The sequence below is a fragment of the Hylaeus volcanicus genome, chromosome 4 (genome assembly GCF_026283585.1).
Source record: "Hylaeus volcanicus isolate JK05 chromosome 4, UHH_iyHylVolc1.0_haploid, whole genome shotgun sequence".
NCBI lineage: Eukaryota > Metazoa > Arthropoda > Insecta > Hymenoptera > Colletidae > Hylaeus > Hylaeus volcanicus.
In genome coordinates, this window is record NC_071979.1 from 24,096,089 (window position 1) to 24,114,553 (window position 18,465).

General features: G+C 33.4%; 4 protein-coding genes across 11 annotated transcripts in view; 2 read left to right on the forward strand and 2 right to left on the reverse strand.

Moving 5' to 3' along the window:
- Positions 1 to 128: 128 nt before the first annotated feature.
- Positions 129 to 8,484, forward strand: LOC128875539 (protein suppressor of sable). Its single transcript, XM_054121186.1, has 8 exons — positions 129 to 925; positions 3,396 to 3,768; positions 3,911 to 4,139; positions 4,211 to 4,563; positions 4,635 to 4,857; positions 4,946 to 5,268; positions 5,342 to 5,573; positions 5,659 to 8,484. Exons 1-8 carry the CDS (start codon positions 882 to 884, stop codon positions 7,596 to 7,598), a joined length of 3,717 nt encoding a protein of 1,238 aa, XP_053977161.1. The 5' UTR covers positions 129 to 881; the 3' UTR covers positions 7,599 to 8,484.
- A 421-nt stretch (positions 8,485 to 8,905) lies between these two features.
- Positions 8,906 to 10,567, reverse strand: LOC128875549 (U6 snRNA-associated Sm-like protein LSm8). The gene is made up of 4 exons (XM_054121206.1): positions 10,122 to 10,567; positions 10,001 to 10,041; positions 9,653 to 9,780; positions 8,906 to 9,123 (listed from the first exon to the last, which is right to left on the reverse strand). The coding sequence occupies exons 1-4, from the start codon at positions 10,150 to 10,152 to the stop codon at positions 9,033 to 9,035; spliced, it is 291 nt and encodes a 96-aa protein (XP_053977181.1). The 5' UTR covers positions 10,153 to 10,567; the 3' UTR covers positions 8,906 to 9,032.
- Positions 10,568 to 11,256: 689 nt separating this feature from the next.
- Positions 11,257 to 12,583, forward strand: LOC128875908 (transcription initiation factor TFIID subunit 8). Its single transcript, XM_054121924.1, has 5 exons — positions 11,257 to 11,436; positions 11,580 to 11,866; positions 11,963 to 12,113; positions 12,189 to 12,332; positions 12,416 to 12,583. The coding sequence occupies exons 1-5, from the start codon at positions 11,307 to 11,309 to the stop codon at positions 12,580 to 12,582; spliced, it is 879 nt and encodes a 292-aa protein (XP_053977899.1). The 5' UTR covers positions 11,257 to 11,306; the 3' UTR covers position 12,583.
- Positions 12,584 to 12,590: 7 nt separating this feature from the next.
- Positions 12,591 to 18,465, reverse strand: part of LOC128875904 (vinculin) — a 9,788-nt gene continuing 3,913 nt past the window's right edge. For 2 of the 8 annotated variants that reach the window (XM_054121908.1, XM_054121907.1), the window contains 12 exons: positions 17,899 to 18,327; positions 17,728 to 17,819; positions 17,555 to 17,648; positions 17,183 to 17,227; positions 16,790 to 16,909; positions 16,612 to 16,683; positions 15,948 to 15,977; positions 15,667 to 15,791; positions 15,353 to 15,592; positions 15,175 to 15,265; positions 14,977 to 15,012; positions 12,591 to 14,047 (listed from right to left, as the gene is read on the reverse strand). In XM_054121908.1, coding sequence (XP_053977883.1) covers positions 13,878 to 14,047; positions 14,977 to 15,012; positions 15,175 to 15,265; positions 15,353 to 15,592; positions 15,667 to 15,791; positions 15,948 to 15,977; positions 16,612 to 16,683; positions 16,790 to 16,909; positions 17,183 to 17,227; positions 17,555 to 17,648; positions 17,728 to 17,819; positions 17,899 to 18,327 — 1,544 coding nt within the window. In that variant the 3' untranslated portion in view covers positions 12,591 to 13,877. The remainder of the gene's footprint in view (positions 14,048 to 14,976; positions 15,013 to 15,174; positions 15,266 to 15,352; positions 15,593 to 15,666; positions 15,792 to 15,947; positions 15,978 to 16,611; positions 16,684 to 16,789; positions 16,910 to 17,182; positions 17,228 to 17,554; positions 17,649 to 17,727; positions 17,820 to 17,898; positions 18,328 to 18,465) is intronic. The other 6 variants (XM_054121915.1, XM_054121911.1, XM_054121910.1 and 3 more) reach the window with 5 other exon arrangements.

Below are 18,465 nucleotides of genomic sequence, written 5' to 3' on the forward strand. Positions count from 1 at the left end.
TAAAAAAAAAAAGAAAATAGAGAACGCCGTTATCAAATTCTCGACGGGAATCGTCAAAGTGGAAGCTACGCTTCGCAAGATTCTTCGAAGCTTCGAGTCGTAGTTTCGGAGAAACGTTTGGATTTTGTCCTTTATCGTTGTCGGTACGGATTGCTAAAAAAAAAAAAGAAAGAACAATACGCACGCGCATTTCCTTTCGAGCATCGCCCCGTTTTTTACACGCTTTTGCCAAGTATACATTCACGTCCATACGAGAAAGAGATAATCTAAGACGCCTACGAACTTGTCGTCGAGCCGCCATATGCCACGTCAAGCCAGAATGACGTTGCAGTGGCGAGATCACGCCATTTAACGAAATTTAATAGCGAAGAAAGGAGATACACAGTGTAATACATACTTCGCCGAATCTAAAGTGCATTGATAAGTATTACGGGGATAAGAACAGAGGATAGAAGAAAGTATTTAGTACGAAAATAAGCCTGTGTTCAGGCGTGAAGAACATTCGAGAGAAAAAGAAAAACAGGGGCGTAACCGAGTTGATGAAAAGGGACAGAAAACGTTAACGAAACTGGTACATTCGTTTGTTGGTGCGCGCACGCGCGCCCTACGTTAATATCGAGAGAGAAAGAGAAACGGAAAGACGCACGACACATATATATATGTATATATACATATATACATATATGTATATATATTCTGTAGGCTAATTTGTGTCCCGTAGAACCGAGTATTTTCCAAATTTCAAATGCTAGAATTCAGGCACGCGATTATTTCGCAAACAAAGAGCCATCGAGTGTGGTCGCGTCAATCGATCGAATGATCATCGTCGGGCCACAGTGCTATATCATACGGTACAAAACACGATCGATCGGGACAAAACAATGGCATTAGAGAGTGTTTCCGCGGCTGAGACTCTAATCCAAAGGTTTGCCTCCACATTTTTTATTCACCAAACAAAACAGTCGAAATTTTCTATGACTGTATTACCACCACGTCACACGTCGACCCCCTCTCCGGAGGCTCTGTGCTGTCCCCCGCTTTTCGTTCGGCATATACCATTGGCACCGCGGGGAAAAGCGAACCCATTACGCTGTTGTTCGGGTACACGTAATTCATTTTTGTTCTCTTTATGTACTTTCATCGGGTTCTTCATTGCTTGGAAATTAAGCTAGCCAAACTATTCTAAAATTACGCCTTCGCTTTGTACGCGCGAACAATGCCTTGACATATCGTTCAAAGGTCAAGGTCATTTTCGTAACGAAGCAACGTTTTCCGTCCATTTACAAGTGTCGAGCTGTACATTATTTCGATGAAACTTCACGTTATCCATAGAAATTTCAGTTACACGTATAAACTCACGTTTGTAGCTAATGAGCATTATCCGATAATAACGTTTTCGACCTCGTTGCAGGCCCTTCTCAGCGAATATTCTACAATTAATTTTAAGATCAATTGGCATAATAATTGGCGTAATAATTACGATCCGCCAAATGAAATTCTAAGATTGTGAATATATCTTTGAAGAAATTATAGAATTTTCGTTGAGAAGAGCTTGTAACAAGATCGAAACCGTTGCGATTGATAACGAATAAATGGTCATTGGATAAGAACATAAGTTTTATCTTTGTACAAGCATCAGTTGCCAAATATTTGAATGTGTAAACGTTTATGTCTCGGTACGTAGATATAAATGTTTACTACAATGCTTGCACGTAATTTTCATTTTCCAGAGAGCATTGAAGAACTACATTTTATCGATGAGATTTCTCTTGTACATGAAAAATTCTAGAATCGAGAAAATATGCACGTGATTCTTCCGGGGAGGGAAGGTATTCCTGTATACATTTCCCGACTTCGCAGACGACATATTTACACAGACAGATTTACACAGCTATCTACACGTGTCACACATGTAGCGACTACGTGATGTACATACATACATGTATACATAATTTACGTACATATGTATGTATATGCAAGCGGATGAACGAGACAGAAAACGGGTCTACACGCGAAGAAATTCTGACGGTGCGACGTCGACATTTAAAAAAATATATATGTTACACGCACTGTTGGCAATGCTGTAACGATGACAATGAGATATGCTGCAAAATAATGTGATGTTGTATATCGATCCAATGTTTATGCTATTGCATCGATGATGATGAATTATGATAGTTGTAATGATAATGATGCTAAAATGATGAACGTGATTCGTGGGTAAGGTAACTCCAATCTATTTATTTTTCTATACGACGTGCAGACGACGCGTTTCATTGTGCTCTGTTTAACAACTTCTAGCGCCTGTAATTTGCCGATTACTTTTCTATTATATTTCTATTTATTCGTTTTAAACGTGGGTATGGTTATTATGCTTTACTTTATCGTATGGGTATTTTTTTCTCTTTCTATTATAATTTTATGCTTTTACACGTAATGCGATGCAACGTGCAAACGTTGTTACAATGTTTCGAGTAGACATCGTCTTGCGATTCGAAACGAGTCGATACAGTATTACATTAATCACGGGGAAACCCATCATTTTTCAAGCATATGTAACGTTGACTATACATTTCTGAGTTTCATCGATCGATGCTTGCTGTGCTACACACAACATGTCCGTTAGTCGTGCTCCAAAGACAAGCTAATGTTTTCAGCTGAACTAGTAGCGGCACATCTTTCGGGTATACTCTGCTCGACCAGTTTTCGATGTTCCTTTGTCCACGCCAACGTATAAGCCCATAATGTATTTAATGACCATCGCTGATAATGTCCTTGACAGCCATTATGAGTACGGTCCAATTTCCTCATGAAAAACTCCTTTTTTTCACTTAATCGATGAAGCGCATTTTTGCGTTTCCTCTTTGATCATTTAAAAATAATGATGATGATGATAATGACAATGAGGTGATAGAGCCCATTGAATTAATTTGTTTATGAAAAATCTTACCTACAAAGAATTTTCAGAATTATTAGGTATCTCAGGGTGTTAGATGCTTAGAAATATCTGAAAGAATATTTTAAGCTATTATTTTCATATAATCTAGCTTATTTCCTGTTTTAATTAAAATTTTTGCTTATAAATATTAGAAAGAAATTAAAAATGATGTCTATAGTAATTTCATTGATAGATATACAACATCTGGTTTCATCAAATCTCTATAATAATACATTAACATTGTATTATTATTAATTATAACTGCACAAATTAAAAAATGATAATTTGCCAAACTTGTTAAACAGACAAATTTACATAATTGTATGTCATTGTCATAAATTTCTTGAGTCTTATATCCTAATACATTTCAAAATACAAATATACAACAATGCACACATAGATATTTCAAACGTTTTAAATATTTTTAACTAACACTACGTTTTTAATATATGCATAGTAATAATGACAATGACTTGGAAGATGGAGAAATTCCATCCGATGAAGACGATGAACCTGTACCACCACCACCAGCTGATGATACTGTCAAGAATACATCAAAGACAGATACATCAAAAAATAAAAGCTTTGATTCTAAGTTTAATAAAAATAAAAAGTCCAGTGTACAAGGAGGCAGTAAACATGAGCGGTTCTTAAAGTACAAAAACCCAACAGAAGATTGGGCTGGAGATGTCGAGAAGGCTATTAGGGCAGCTTTAGAAGAGGATGGTGCTAGAAGCCAAGATTCTAAATCTAAGAGTAAAAATAATAGAAATAAGAGTAGGAAAAGGCTACGAGATGAAAGAGAAGAAGACCGTAGCAAGGATCAGAAGGTTTTTAGATGGATAATATTTCTAATGGTTCTAAAAAATTAACTTTCACAAGGATAATGTATTTGTGAAACTTAATTTTTAAGATACCATGTTACAATGGGATGTCAGAACTATAGTTTTACTATTAATATATGGGTTACAGAGGCGAAAGGTGAGCGATGATGAAAATGCTAATGATGACGAAGATGAAATGTTATTTGTAAGAGGTGCTTCACCTGTTAGGAAAGATTCACAAGAAAATAGTTCCCCGAGACATACCAATGAACATGAAAATTTTGACAGTAACTCTGATTACGATGAAAGGCCTACTGTAAATCGTCATAGGGATAATGATACTAAGCGTGGCAGTACAAGAGGAGGCGGAGGCGGAGGTACAATGATAAAAATACAGTTTATTAAATGTTTTTTTGCAAATTTCATAAAAATATTTCTATTATAATAGGAAGAAGAGGTGGTAAAAGCGAACGCGGCGGTAAAAATAAAACTCGTGGACAAATGCGTAACGATAGAAATGGACGAAGAAATCAGAACAATGACCATAATCAAGATCCAGATGCCATATGCGTTTACTACATGCAAGGAAAATGTCATAGAGGAGACGACTGCCCCTTTTCGCATAATGCATTGCCACCTAGAAAAATGGAACTATGTAAATTTTACCTTATGGACTGTTGCGCGAAGAGAGACAAGTGTCTTTACATGCATCATGATTTTCCATGTAAATTTTTCCATACAGGATTGAAATGCAATCAGGGAGAAAATTGTAAATTCTCCCATCAACCTTTAAATGAACAGGTACAAATAGCTAAGCTCTCAATGCATTTCATTTAAATATCATATTAAAAGTCAATATTGTTGTCATTTAGGTAAAAGGAATACTACTGAAACATTTAGAAACAGCACCAAAGGAAATTCTTGGTGATTTTCCTCGTTTAAGTAGAGAAGGAGCAATGTTAATGATTAATAACACAGCAAGAACACTAGCACAAGGTCAGGAGGCCACAAATCAAAAGATTCCAAGTCTTTTCGATTTAAATGTGACTGCACCAATTAATGCCACAGAGAAAAGTAATGAAAAGGAAGAAAAAGGTAGTTAATAATATTTTGATTATTATAATAGAGATTAAGTGAAAGATATGATTTTAAGGTCATTAATAAATATTAATTTCCGATACAGAAGAACACACAGTGCAACCTAAAACTGTTAGAGAAAGAAAACCATCTGGCAAAAAAACTCGATGGGGATCAGATGAAGATAGAGTTCCATACGAACAAATTATGCTATTACAATCAGCCAATGAGTTCGGTTTGCAACTTCCTAATGCTGCATTAGGTTTGGCAACTCAACAGCAACTACATCAAAAACCATTGACACCATCTTTACCAAACATGGATTTTTATACAGAGGCCAATTCCGATTTGAACAAAGCTACTTTAAGTAAAGTAAGGGATAGAGAAGATTTTACAAAGGATGTAGAAGAAGATGAGATTCTAGAACAGGTATAATAGTTATGCTCCTATCCTATGTGATAAATCTTTTAAACCTACAATTATTCGTAATATTCTTTTTCAGGCAAAGAAAAAAGATACTTCTATACTTGAAAATTCGAAAGATATAGATTTAAGGCAATTATTAAAAAGTTCAAAAAAATCCCCACCCGTTGTTAGTATAGCAGATGAAGTAGCAAATCTTACTAAATCAAAGTTCGAGGAAGAAAGTGATCAGGACGAAGAAACTGATCTTGTTATCGAGGTGCCAGCCGAAGATGACGATAAACCGAAAGACAAAAGTACAGATCAAGAAGGTAAATTGTTATATACTGCTTTATCATCAAGTAATAAGTAAAATAAGTAACTAATATTAATCAACAAATACTCGATTTGTTACAGAAACGTCTACCGCAAATGAACAAAGTATTAATTTAAATGCTTCTTCGCCGCATGCGGAAGAGCAAGAAGTACCGGCACATTTACCGAAAAAGGCACAAGAATTGTTTATGCGTATCCAACAACAACAACGGGCAGCTCAAGATAGCTTTAAAAATATGGAGAACGAATGTCCTACACGAAACACAGATCAAATTTTAGAAGATTGGTACTCAGATGACGAGGACGACGATGACGACGACGAAGGTGGTAACCTTACGATAGTACTATCTAATAAGGACAATTTGAAAGAAGAAAACGAGTTCGCAGAAAAGACACAGAATATTGTCATTAAAGAAGAATTTCAGCCCCAAACCGTAACACCTACCATACCACAGCCAGCAGCTATCGTAGACAAACTCGGTGATTTGAGTAAAATCGATATCAGCGCTGAAGTGTCGAAGTTGTTATCTTCGCTCAAAGCACACAGTTCGACTACTGGCAAATCTGGTCAACAGTCTTCTAATGGACAGGATTATCTTTCGAAAGTTAAATCCTCGCCAGATAGAGCATCATTAGATGATTCCAATAGCCAAAATAAAATGGGTATTCCTACAACGTTCAATACTTCAAATCAATTGGCAAAAATCGAGAATGAAACAACGAGTCCGCGTTCCTCGCCTGGAACGAGCTCCGCGCCTGTGTCGAGAGATCCTCGCATGTCCCGGGATCCACGGCAACGTAGAGATGAACAGAAGCCAAGTAGTCCCAGCAGGATAGACTGTAAAAAAGAATCGAAACATCTTCGACTGGAAACAAGCATCTACAGTTCTGGTATTACCGCTGTTGATACTAATATGGACACAGATCTTCGTACCAAAACGGATCAGGATCTTAGAAGGAAAGATATGGATTTCAGACAACGATTTCAAACTGGTTTCGGGGATACGGATCTTCGAGTTGTCGGTGCAAGTTTTACAGATGCATCGACAAAATCTGACATTGATCTGCGACAAATGTTAAGTCTACCTTTCAAACCAGCACCATCACACATACCATGCACGGAAATAGACGCGAGTATCTCTTCGCATCCTCCAATGGTGTACAAAGTGTACGTTGTTGACATACCAAGACCCGATTACACGGGTCTTAAACTCACGAAGAACGACGCACTGGTGAAATACGATCCACGTTTGAGGAAAATATTTAGAATCGGTAAAATCGAACTAGCCGATTCTCCTATGTCTCCACCTCCACTGAAACCAGATACTCCGAAATCCCCCCCTCAAATTCGATCTGATCCGCGTCGAAAAGCTCTCGAGGCTTCCAATTTATCTTCTCAAAATGTAAATGCTTCCATGATGAAAACTGTACAGCAGTCACCAATGGAAATAACGAACATAGGAATTGGCCCTGGTGGATTGTCCGTTCCTCAGGTTATACCCGGACCGCAAGCTATGCAAGGAGGACAAGGTATGATGCCTATGGGTCCGAATCCAATGCTGGGAAACATGGGCCCGATGGGACCCATGATGAACGCACCTATGGGCCCTCAAAATATGGCACCTATGGGTATGACAGGAATGTCCAATATGCCACCAGGCATGCCTCTTAATGGACCACCAGTTGTGCCTCAAAGTCAGATGAACTTTGATCCACGTTTTAACGTGCAACGTAATAATGGAGCCGGACTTCTGGGTCCAGCACCTGGTGTAGGTTTTGGACCAGATGTTAATTCATCGTACGACGGTGCAACCAATTATTCTGGTAGTAATTTCAATAATTTTGGTCCCGGTCCTGGTCCAGTACCTCCAGATTCTGCTATGATGGGGTTCAATCCAAACGGCCCGAATCCAAATTTTGGTATGGATGGGGCAGAGTGGAATGGAACTAATCAAAATAGACGAGGTGGTCGAATTAGGCGGCGGAATCGAAACAGGACCAATATCGTGACTAATAATTAAACCAATAAGCAATTTTGAGTAGGTACATAAGCGAAGTACCTGGTGATAATTCTCATTCTAATTTAAATTTGTACAGCATGCATTGTTGATATAATGCATTCATTTATGCGGTCCAGATTAATTGTTTTAATCGTGTCAATTGTACATGGTGTCAAATGCTCGCTAGTGATTATATAACAGAATAGAAATTTAAGGAGTCGAAAATATTAAGAAATTGTAAATGAATATACTTTCAAGCATTTGTTAAAACGCATGCACATCGTGAATGGTGTGGATAATGCTCATAATCACGTGACGTTCTATATTTTATTTAAAAATATAAATCATATTCTACGATGAAATTATATACACAATACATTTATTAAATTACAGATAAATGAAATTAATTGATTGAGCAAACTTGTCTGTATATATAGAAGAACATTATCAATTTGAAAAGACATTTAATACATAAGGTACGATGAATAAAAATAGTTTGATTTATATTTTTTTTATGTCTTCCATGTATAGTACGTAACATCAATGCATTATATACGATTCATGTGCACACTGTAGTTTTTGGCTTTTAGAACGCATGTAGATTTTATCGAGTTGCGTTCGAACGAGTATGATGTAAATTATTCGATTGTTAAATGGCCTAAGGCTCATTATCATAAATTGTAACACCAATGAAGTAACGGTACATCAATCAGTACGACATTGCAATATTTTGTAAAAAATTAATGTATTTATAAGAATTTTGAAAACAGTTGTACATGGAGATAATTTTTTACTTGCGATAAGTATTGAAGATATATAAATGGGTACATAAAATCTTTCATTTCAATTTTTGTAGAAGTTGCAAACTAAAAACTTTCGAATAGATGTTAATCCTGTAATAACGTAAGTTTTACAATGTTGGTAAAACTTCTATCCAGTAATTACATTTATCCCTTTCGTGGTACAATTGTACGTTCCACATTAATGTTAAACACATTTATCTGCTAAAATGCGGTTAAGAATACTTCCTCTCTGAGAAATAATATTAGAAACAGATTATATTTAAATTTAATGAATTGTTCAGTCATTATCCAGTGTTAACCTACCAATTATATTTTTCTTTATTATTATTATGATACTATAAAGTAAAATTACATTTGTAAAAAAATAAAGTTTACTATTATATAGTAAAACTTTTTGTACAGTTCAATTATTGATTCTGATAAGATTTTACTTCGTTATTATTATATCATAAATAACGCTGTATTTCCGCAGTGTACTTTTTAAAATACAAATACTCTAAATTATGGATATAAAAGATGACAAGATTTGTACAATATATATCATATATAAGATGTTGTACTTTTATCAAGCTATACTTCACTGTTACAGATTCTTATTAAATTATCATTATTATTTTTATGTCATAATAATTATAATTATAATCATATTCCACTAATGTACAATAGAACTTAGAGGATCGGCTCTTATACCCGATAGATCCAAACGTGCATCCATCTCGTCATCCAATTCTCCTACAATTGCCCTACAGAAAATGAAGAAAAGAAAATACAAATGTAATATGTTTAAAACGATCCTTATATGTTTGCTTTGTACACAATTAATTGTACATTATTAATGTTCTCCATTATTATAATTATGGGCATTTAATCTCTCTACAATCCACTACTAATTATATTATGAAATATGTATATACTTTTAATATAGTAACAAATGTACATATGTAATTCAAAATGTAAATTAACAATCTTGTTATAACTGTACACTCACATATTTTTTTAAATAACAGTATTCATGCAATTTTTGAGACTGCTAGAATGATGGGAATTTATATTATTAACTTATTTATATATCTCAATGTGTTTATACTATCATTTATTATATGTAATTTAAATACAAATAATTAATGTATCAATTTAAAGAAAAGAGGTGATGTATTAATTTGTAGCAAACATAGACAAAAAATAAGTTCAATAATAATAGCAATAATAGAGAAGCATTTGGATACATTTTCTAATGTATATAATTAATAGTAATTAAATTAAATTACTTACACATTGTCACCTCTGATGATATGTAAGCCTAATACAACTTGTTCTACACCTTGTGTTGTACTGTATACTCGTTCATGTGATTCATCCAATATTATATTAATGGTTTGGTCGAAACCTTTCAATGTACCCTAAAAAAACATAAATTGTGAACATGGAATTGATCAATTACACTTAACATTATACAAAAATGTCAATCTAGTAGCAAAGAACTTAAACAAATTATTTAATAGAAATTAACTTTCTTCTCTGACTGAAAACAAAAGCAAATTTTGCAAAGTTTGTAATAGTAACTTTAAGATACAATGCGGGTTACAAACAAATTAGGCACACTACAAATAATGTCCTTACGATAAAATTCCTGCCATCAGAAGTGATAATCGAAACGGTATCTGTGATTTGTTAAGGTTACACAAACAACTAGTATAAATTATAATATTACGATCATAAAATCTAGTTAAAAAAAGGATACGATTCACGTAACTTTCCAAACCTGACGCCATAATCTTAATTACTAATTATACATTAAGATAATTTCTACATACAAATGTAAAACAATTGCGCGCGTATAATAAACGTTTGTTGTGATACAGGTATATCTGGGTATATCGACTAATTATTCTTTTACAGGCACGTACATTACTCAACGGATATTAAAATAAAATTACACTAAGAATTCGTAAATTAAAACCAACGTAAAGTTAGACTGTTCTACGTTCAACGAGGAATGTTTTTTCAACCACACAATCCGTGGATTGAAACAGGGATCAACAAATGCACCGTTAGCTAATCGTTATCAGAACGCAAATACAAAGATGATTAGTATAACCGTCTACGTATGGTACGAGAATAATTTCATTCGTTTTACAAAATTCTTTATAGCTGCAAATTTATAGTACAGTGTATTTATGGAGGAATATCATAATGAATTAAAAGCTGTTATAGAAATTAAGATGATATATTGTTGATACAAATATCGAAATACAATTTATCAAAAATTTACTCGTTGTATCAATATCCCTAGCTAGAACAAGTTTATATGTTGGGAGCAGTGATGGGCAAAACCCTAGGCTTCGAATAAATCTGAAGTTTGCCGATATGTCTATCTCCTTTCCTCTTTAGAACATTTTCCAAAGAAGGAAAAGAGACAAACATATCGGCAAACTTCAGATTTATTCGAAGTCTAGGGTTTTGCCCATCTCTGGTTGGGAGCAGAAAGACCACCGCTCACTGAGACGCTCATTGGGTCGGTTTTAGTACTAGTGACGCCATCAGTGGTAAAATGCTCAAGTTTATAGTGAAAATAGTTCCCACTATTCTTGCTAGGTGGCGACATTAGTTAAAGGGTAGATAAATTACTGCTGCATTAAATAATTATTCATTCAAATGATAAATTGGACTATTAACTAATATATTGTAGTGTTATATGGCAAGGAATCGTATTAATTATACATTTATACAAAATTAAAGCACAATGTATTAAAACATATCGGTGCTGCTATCTTATAGAAATGGTGGGAATTATTTTCACTACAAACTTGGGCATTTTTCCACCGATGGCGCCACTACGAATAAAACCATTTTCAGTATAGTTTGGTATTGACTATAGTGTGATTTCTATCATAATGTGGTTTACTTGATATTTACATGGAACAACATGGATATACAAACAACAAATACACGAAGAAAAGTATTAAATCATGTAGTTTGCAGTATTCTGGTGGAATCTGGTTACGATACTTGTGATAAACCAGCATTAGAAACACTTACGGAAATGCTACAATCTTGTAAGAATTTAAATAGAGTTAAAAAACTTAAATTAATAGTTTATACTCTTTGTTAATACATTATTTTTTTATTTGTCTCCAAATATTTCAATTATACTTTGTCTGAAATATTCAATAATTGAATCCATTTTATCCGTTTATAGTCATTGTAGAGGTTGGAGAATCTGCCAGGAATTATTGTGAACTTTCTGGTAGAACAGAACCACTCATTGCAGATGTCATAGTAGCATTAATAAATATGGGTATAAAATTGGATAACATGGAAACTTATGGAAAGAGATCTAACAGAACTGTTCTACCCCCACTTCAGCAACAAACTCAATCAAAACAACTGAACATTTTGCAGGCTGGAGTGAAACAAGGTCATCCGTCTCATATACCAAGTTATTTACCAGCTTTTCCTGATCCACATGCATACATTAGGACACCGGTAAAACATACATACTAAGATGAATAAAAAATATAATAATTCAATAATTGAAATGATTTGTGTTTATCTATCTACAATCACATTATCTATTTACAGACACACAAACAGCCAGTAACAGAGTACGAAGCAATAAGAGAAAAAGCAGCAACACAAAAGCGTGATATTGAAAGGGCACTAACAAGGTTCATTGCAAAAACTGGAGAAACGCATAGCCTCTTTTTAACAGAAGATAATAGTATGTTTCCATGTAAGTAATCTCAAATTTATGCAATGTAAGTGATCAATATGTGTATTATAAAAATGAAATGCTTTGTACTTTCAGTAATATCGTGTAAACCACAATTTCCTAGCTATCTCTCAGCTCTTCTTCCACAAGATCAAATATTTGAGCCTGATCAAGACTTTCAATTTGAACCAAGCCCTGTAAAAAAGAAAAAGGAACAAGAGAAAGAAGAGAAAGAAGAAGGTCTGAATTCATTGGAAATAAATACCAACAAATATAAATTTAAAAAAAAAAACAATAATTAATAAAATTTGTCGCCATTGTAGGTATGAAAGGACAAACTGAAGATACAGAACACAACGGAGAGACCACAACACAACAAGATGCCATAGACAATCCTTATTTACGACCTGGAAAAATACCAAAGAATAAAATGCCAGGCGCTACGGTGCCTGGTTTACACGCAATGAAGCGGGATCCTCTTGAATGTTAATCCAACAATGACAATATTGTATTTAATTTTATTAATTCTTAGACTAAGATCGTGTACATAATGCTATAATATAAAATCATAGTTCATAAATTTTATAAATTTGTATTATATAATAAAAATGAATCTTTACTATAAGTAGTTTTACACAAAATTAGTGTAAACTGTATTACCAAAATTAACACTTTGGCTGAGGGAGACTTCGATGCGCAGAGTGCGACGAATTTATAACATTCGCCGGATGCTCGTAAGTGTTAATATTACATATTATGAACATTCCAATTTCGTGTTATGTAGTACTGTTCATACTAATACTTAATCTACGATTTTTAACGGTACATGACCAAATTGATTACATGTATTTGGTTTAACATTGCTCACTCTCGTGTTATCTTGCAATATTTCGTATCTATGTATATTGCACGCATATAGCACCAGTTCGAAAAAATTATGGTTATAAAAACAGCTATATAAATTCTCTAAAAGGGACGATTAGATAAAACTTATAAAAATAGATTTTCTTAGTATATATTGGATGTTAAGATCTCTACGTGTATATTACGGTAAATAGCACCTATTAAAATTATATTCGCACATTTTCACTTTGCAAAAATACATAGTGCTATATCATGGTTCAATTAGATTTTTAATAAATATAGATAAAAATGTCTTGCTCTATTAATTGTGCTGATGTTAAATCGATTATATGCGAAAGTACACTTACTGCGAATACACGTATAAATATATAGCAAATTGGTAATTTCTATAAGGCATAAGCTCTATCATCTCTACTTAATTTTTTACCCTTTAACGAGACTGAGATAGATAGGCTCGTAAATACATTGTCTGAAAATACCTTTAGACTATACTTCAATAATTGAAATATGTTTCATAACTCGTGTAGGTAAAGTATTTTTCTAATATTAATCACTAGCTCTCGTTTTCATGTTACAAACTATAAATTTCTTGCAATGAATATATTATTTGTCAGTACGTGTATAAATATAAATTATCGTACGATTATATTTACGTTTAGGCTATTATGAGAATCAAAATTCAGGCATGTAGAAGAGATTTAATATTTTTTGTTATATGTTGAGTTATATTGCAAGTTACGTTTCTCAATAGTGTATATTTCATAAAAAAAAATATGTTAAATTTCTTGAACTTGAGACACCTGAATGTTGTTCCTTATTAGAACACTTTTTTTAAATATATCATGTGGAATCGATTATGTTCTGACATTAGGAAGTCTTACCTACCCGTTCTCATTGATTTTCATCATCGTCACACTCTATTCAGTATTGGTACCAAGGCTGACGTCGCACCCAACGTAATTTCATACCAGAGGCAGTGCGTATTTTTATGCTCGCACATTCGGCCGCGCGAACGGTTTCTTTCACACTTTGCATTAGATTCTGAGCATTTCCAACAAGCATGTCTGTTGCTTCTTGATCTTCTTCTGTGCCTGTATATTATAAGTATACATTTCAAGTATATTTCAAATTTGAGTACTTAAAGTAATTTTCATAAAACGAAAGTATTCATTTCTATCATTATATTCTATAATTTTTGTAATGTATTAATAACAAATGGAAGTATAATAAAAATAAACCAAAACAAACGACTTCTATGTAATCAAAATTACGTTTTTAAATACGTACATACATATTGTAAGGGTAAATATTATTTTGTATGTGTAATGGATGTAAAACTATCTAACAAATCTATCACTTACAAGGGAAATAAATACTACTGCGATGTATTGCATGCAATACATAAGTGCTAATATTCGTAAAAAATACAGTTTGTGTATTTATGTCAAAAGAGAGAATTGGACATGTGTAAGTTAAAAACTCATGCACAGGGAACAAACCTAAAATACATACACTGAAAATGATGAGATAAATGATACAAGTAATAATTTTAATAATGGCAATGTAAATCAGTTTGTTTCATTGAGAACTAATTTGATGATAAATAAATTGTATTATATACGAAGTATACTTTACGAATACAGTGCTGCTTCTTAAGTATACACAACGTTAATTCTCACATATTGTCTATGCTACCTCATATTTATTTTATGGTAAACTTACTGCACCCAATCAATTCGTCTACACCGTGATGAGTAGAAGCATATCAACCGCAAACCATTTAAAGTTTAAATAATATATCAATAAGTAATAATTTAAAAGTCAACAAATTAAAAAACAATTTTAAATTTTGTAATCGAGTATTTGAAAATGTTTAATTTATTCTTGTCCTTTTTGGGGAAGACTAAAATATCCATGCATTGTAATGCAAGTGCAAAACTGTATAGTATTCAAAAATTAAACAAAATAAATACTAAGGAGAACGATAAAGACATTAAGCATAATTTATTAACTTTTTTACCATAAAGCATCAACTCTTCCCAGGTGGGGAGCGTCTCTATGTATAAAATATTTTATTAATAATTGTTTACTCCAGCTATTTTTTAAAGATATAGAATATCCCCCGACATCCTTTAATGTTTACCGAGTAAACTATATTTCAGATTGTTGTAAGAAAGAATATATGATTTTAAATAGTAAAAAAAAATGTACACTATACCTTGTGCACCCAGCATTGTTGCTTTCACCGTTGATAGTATTTTCAACTGCGTACCTATAGTAGGTATACGTTCACAAACTTGAAGGAGATTCTGGAAAATACAAAAATTATACCCTTAAAACATATATGATGAATGTTACGCAAAACATTAAGAACTTAAAATAAATTCTGTACGTACCGTACGGATACGTTTGTCAGTACATTCTCTAGCGAGTTCCTTTGCTAAGCGAGTCACTTCTTGGGAAGCTTCTGCGATGTCTTTAGCACAAGCTATCAGATCTCTCTTGTTGCCGCCTTCTCCTCTGACTAAACCTGATAATCTACCCATTAAAATGGCCATCTTTTTCGCAGCAGCAATAATCTCGTTATCTTTGCTCGACCATTGTCGTACTTCTTGATGTAGTCCATGGGCGGCCATCTAAAAATTTGTTTAAAGTGATTCCATAAAATTGCGTTTCCAGAAATGTAAAGTATAAGAAAGATTTAAATTACCATTATGGGTTGATTGGGTTGTGGCGCGTGCATAAACATTTCATCTTCGTCGTCTGTTTCTGGAGGTGGAGGTCGCGGAGGTGGAATATCACCACCAGGTAGAGGTGGACGCGGTGGTGCGACTTCTGCATAAAATAATTAAAACTACTTGTAGTAATTGCTTGATAAAACAAATTTGTTGTCCAAATAAGAGTTCTCTGTTTGATGCAGACATTACATTTTATACAGTAAAATTTAACATACCATATACATACAGAAAAATATAGGGGTTTCATAATTACCATCGTCATTATCATAATCGTAATAATAGCCTATCATTCCACGCAGCATTGAAGGTACAAACACATTGTTAACAGATTTAGATTGCATATCAATACAAAAAGTATCTTAGTATTCATGCAGCAACAAAAATGTGACACACGAAATATGAATAATAAATTAATAAAACGAAACATTTCAATACAATCAATCATAGTTAACTGCGTATAATAAAAAAATTGTTAGCATGGAAGATGAAGATTTAAAATTTATATATTTGTTACGTAACAACATAATAAAATTAAATGTAGGACAACTATTTCGATATTGTGTTAAATAAAAAATGTTTGTATGAATTACGCAAGGTAACAAACTCTACTATTGTGTAGTAAATTAATATCTAGTTTTTCAAAATGATAGGTCACATAAAATATTTAAAAAAAAATTAAGTATAGTGTAATATATTATATCTTCGGGTTACTAAAAACATAATGCCTTTAATTTAACATAATATATAATATTTATGTATAATGCTGTAGTCCTCCGATTCCTAATACTAAAAAAGAGTAATCGGAACGATATACATTTAATTTTAAATAACGCATGCTTCTTTCCCAAAGATGAAAAGAGTTTTGAGCATTGAAAACTTGTTGTTTTCAGACCCCAAAAGTACTAATTTTGAATTACCTCCATCGTGAACTGATTTCTCTAACTCGTTGTCAGAAGCCAGTTCTTGATATAGGAGATTAGGGTTATCTCCTGATAAAAAAAAAGTAATTAACTTTGTATCCTGATATAAAAATATGAATTGCTTCTGAGGTTTGTACGTTCCAGTTTTTATTTTCTTTTGAAGAATAGTAAATACCTTCACGTGCCCACTTCGGTAATGGACTGACAGAGCGACGCTGGGATTTATTTGTGTTCAGACTAGGACTGATGACACATAAATTGCTTGGCGATGGTTGATTTCTTAAAGGCTCACCAACTAGTATTTAAAGAAATTGTTACAAGTATTCAAATTTTTCGTTAAAATAATAAAATAAAATAAAATATAATAACACCGTACACCGTATTTTATTGAATGTTTTTAAGTTCGAAATATGATACGAATTTATTCCTAAATACAATTTCTTTACTCTTGAAACATTATCATTATTTATCATTTGGATAAATTTAACCGATTGATCAAAATAGAAGTTTACTAATACAATATGATGATTAATCATGCATAAATCACCTGCATGCAAATATATTATACCTTTGCTTGTGAAGTAATTATATTGACGGCTTGGCATTTGTTCGTCTGGAAGAAATATGTTAAAGAAGTTTTACTTTACAAAAAAAAAGTAAAAGTTATCGAGAAGTATTCAAGAATGTATCGTCTACATTCACGAAATGTAAGCGAATAAGCAAATACATTGAATGGCTTCAACTAAATTATCTTTCGAATAGTTCGAAGCGTGAAAGAATGCACTATGATTATATAAATAAATAACAGATGAAAATTTGTTAAACAGTTCTATGCTTAAACATTAATTACCTATTTCCAGAGAAACCTATATTTAGTATGCCATTTTTTAAACAATATAACAAAATTTAAGATCTATAAAAGAACATTTTGTGTACTTACCGTCGTTGAGATGTAATTGTGATACTCCTGGCGGCGGTATGATATCAGGTTGAATCACGATAGCCTTACGAACTTGTCCAACATTAGCCAGGAGCTACAGTATACAATTTAACATATTAAATAAATAAAATAATGGTAATTAGAACTTGAAATCTATGTTTTACGCTACTTACTGCTCGGTTGCTCTCCCTCCAACGAGAAACTGCATTACTGTCATTGATATTAATCGCAACCAGCTTTGCATCCTGCACCATTGGAGCAACACCTATACAAAAATAATTCTTAAAAATGTATACTTATACAAACGATCCGCATAAGAGTTGTTAAGTAAGTATGTTGCTCACTGTTTTGAAGGATATCTGTAGCGTAGTTCACCCTCTGAATAAACGCAGGGTCTTCGCTGTTATCGCTCTCTTGTTTCGCTACGAGTATTACTCGATTAGCCAATCTGGCAATGGCAGCCGTATTGTCAACCATTTTTTGTGGATGACTCTTAGCAATAGCTTCTTCGCAGAGGAACGAATGTTTCTGAATTTGTTCCTCAGAAGTTCTAATGAAATCTCCACTATCGGTTGCTTCGTCGCATAACGCCCGTGCCCTCTGCATTGTTTCCGCATACTGTTGCCGCAAATTTTCAAAATGTTCGTCCGCTGCTTTGCTATCTGGATACGTCATACGAATCCGACCAGCGTTTATCAATTGTGGCGTTAAAGATTCGACTTGTGAAGCGCTCGCGGTCAATGCTTCTGCCAATTTTTTATTTCCTCCGCTACCTAAAGGTTGATTTAAAAAAAGTAGAATATTTTGTTTGTTCAAGGTATCAAATAATTAAATATATTCCCGGAAGCGGGGGTGCATAGCGTGCTCTCTCTCTCTCTCTCTCTCTCTCTCTCTCTCTCTCTCTCTCTCTC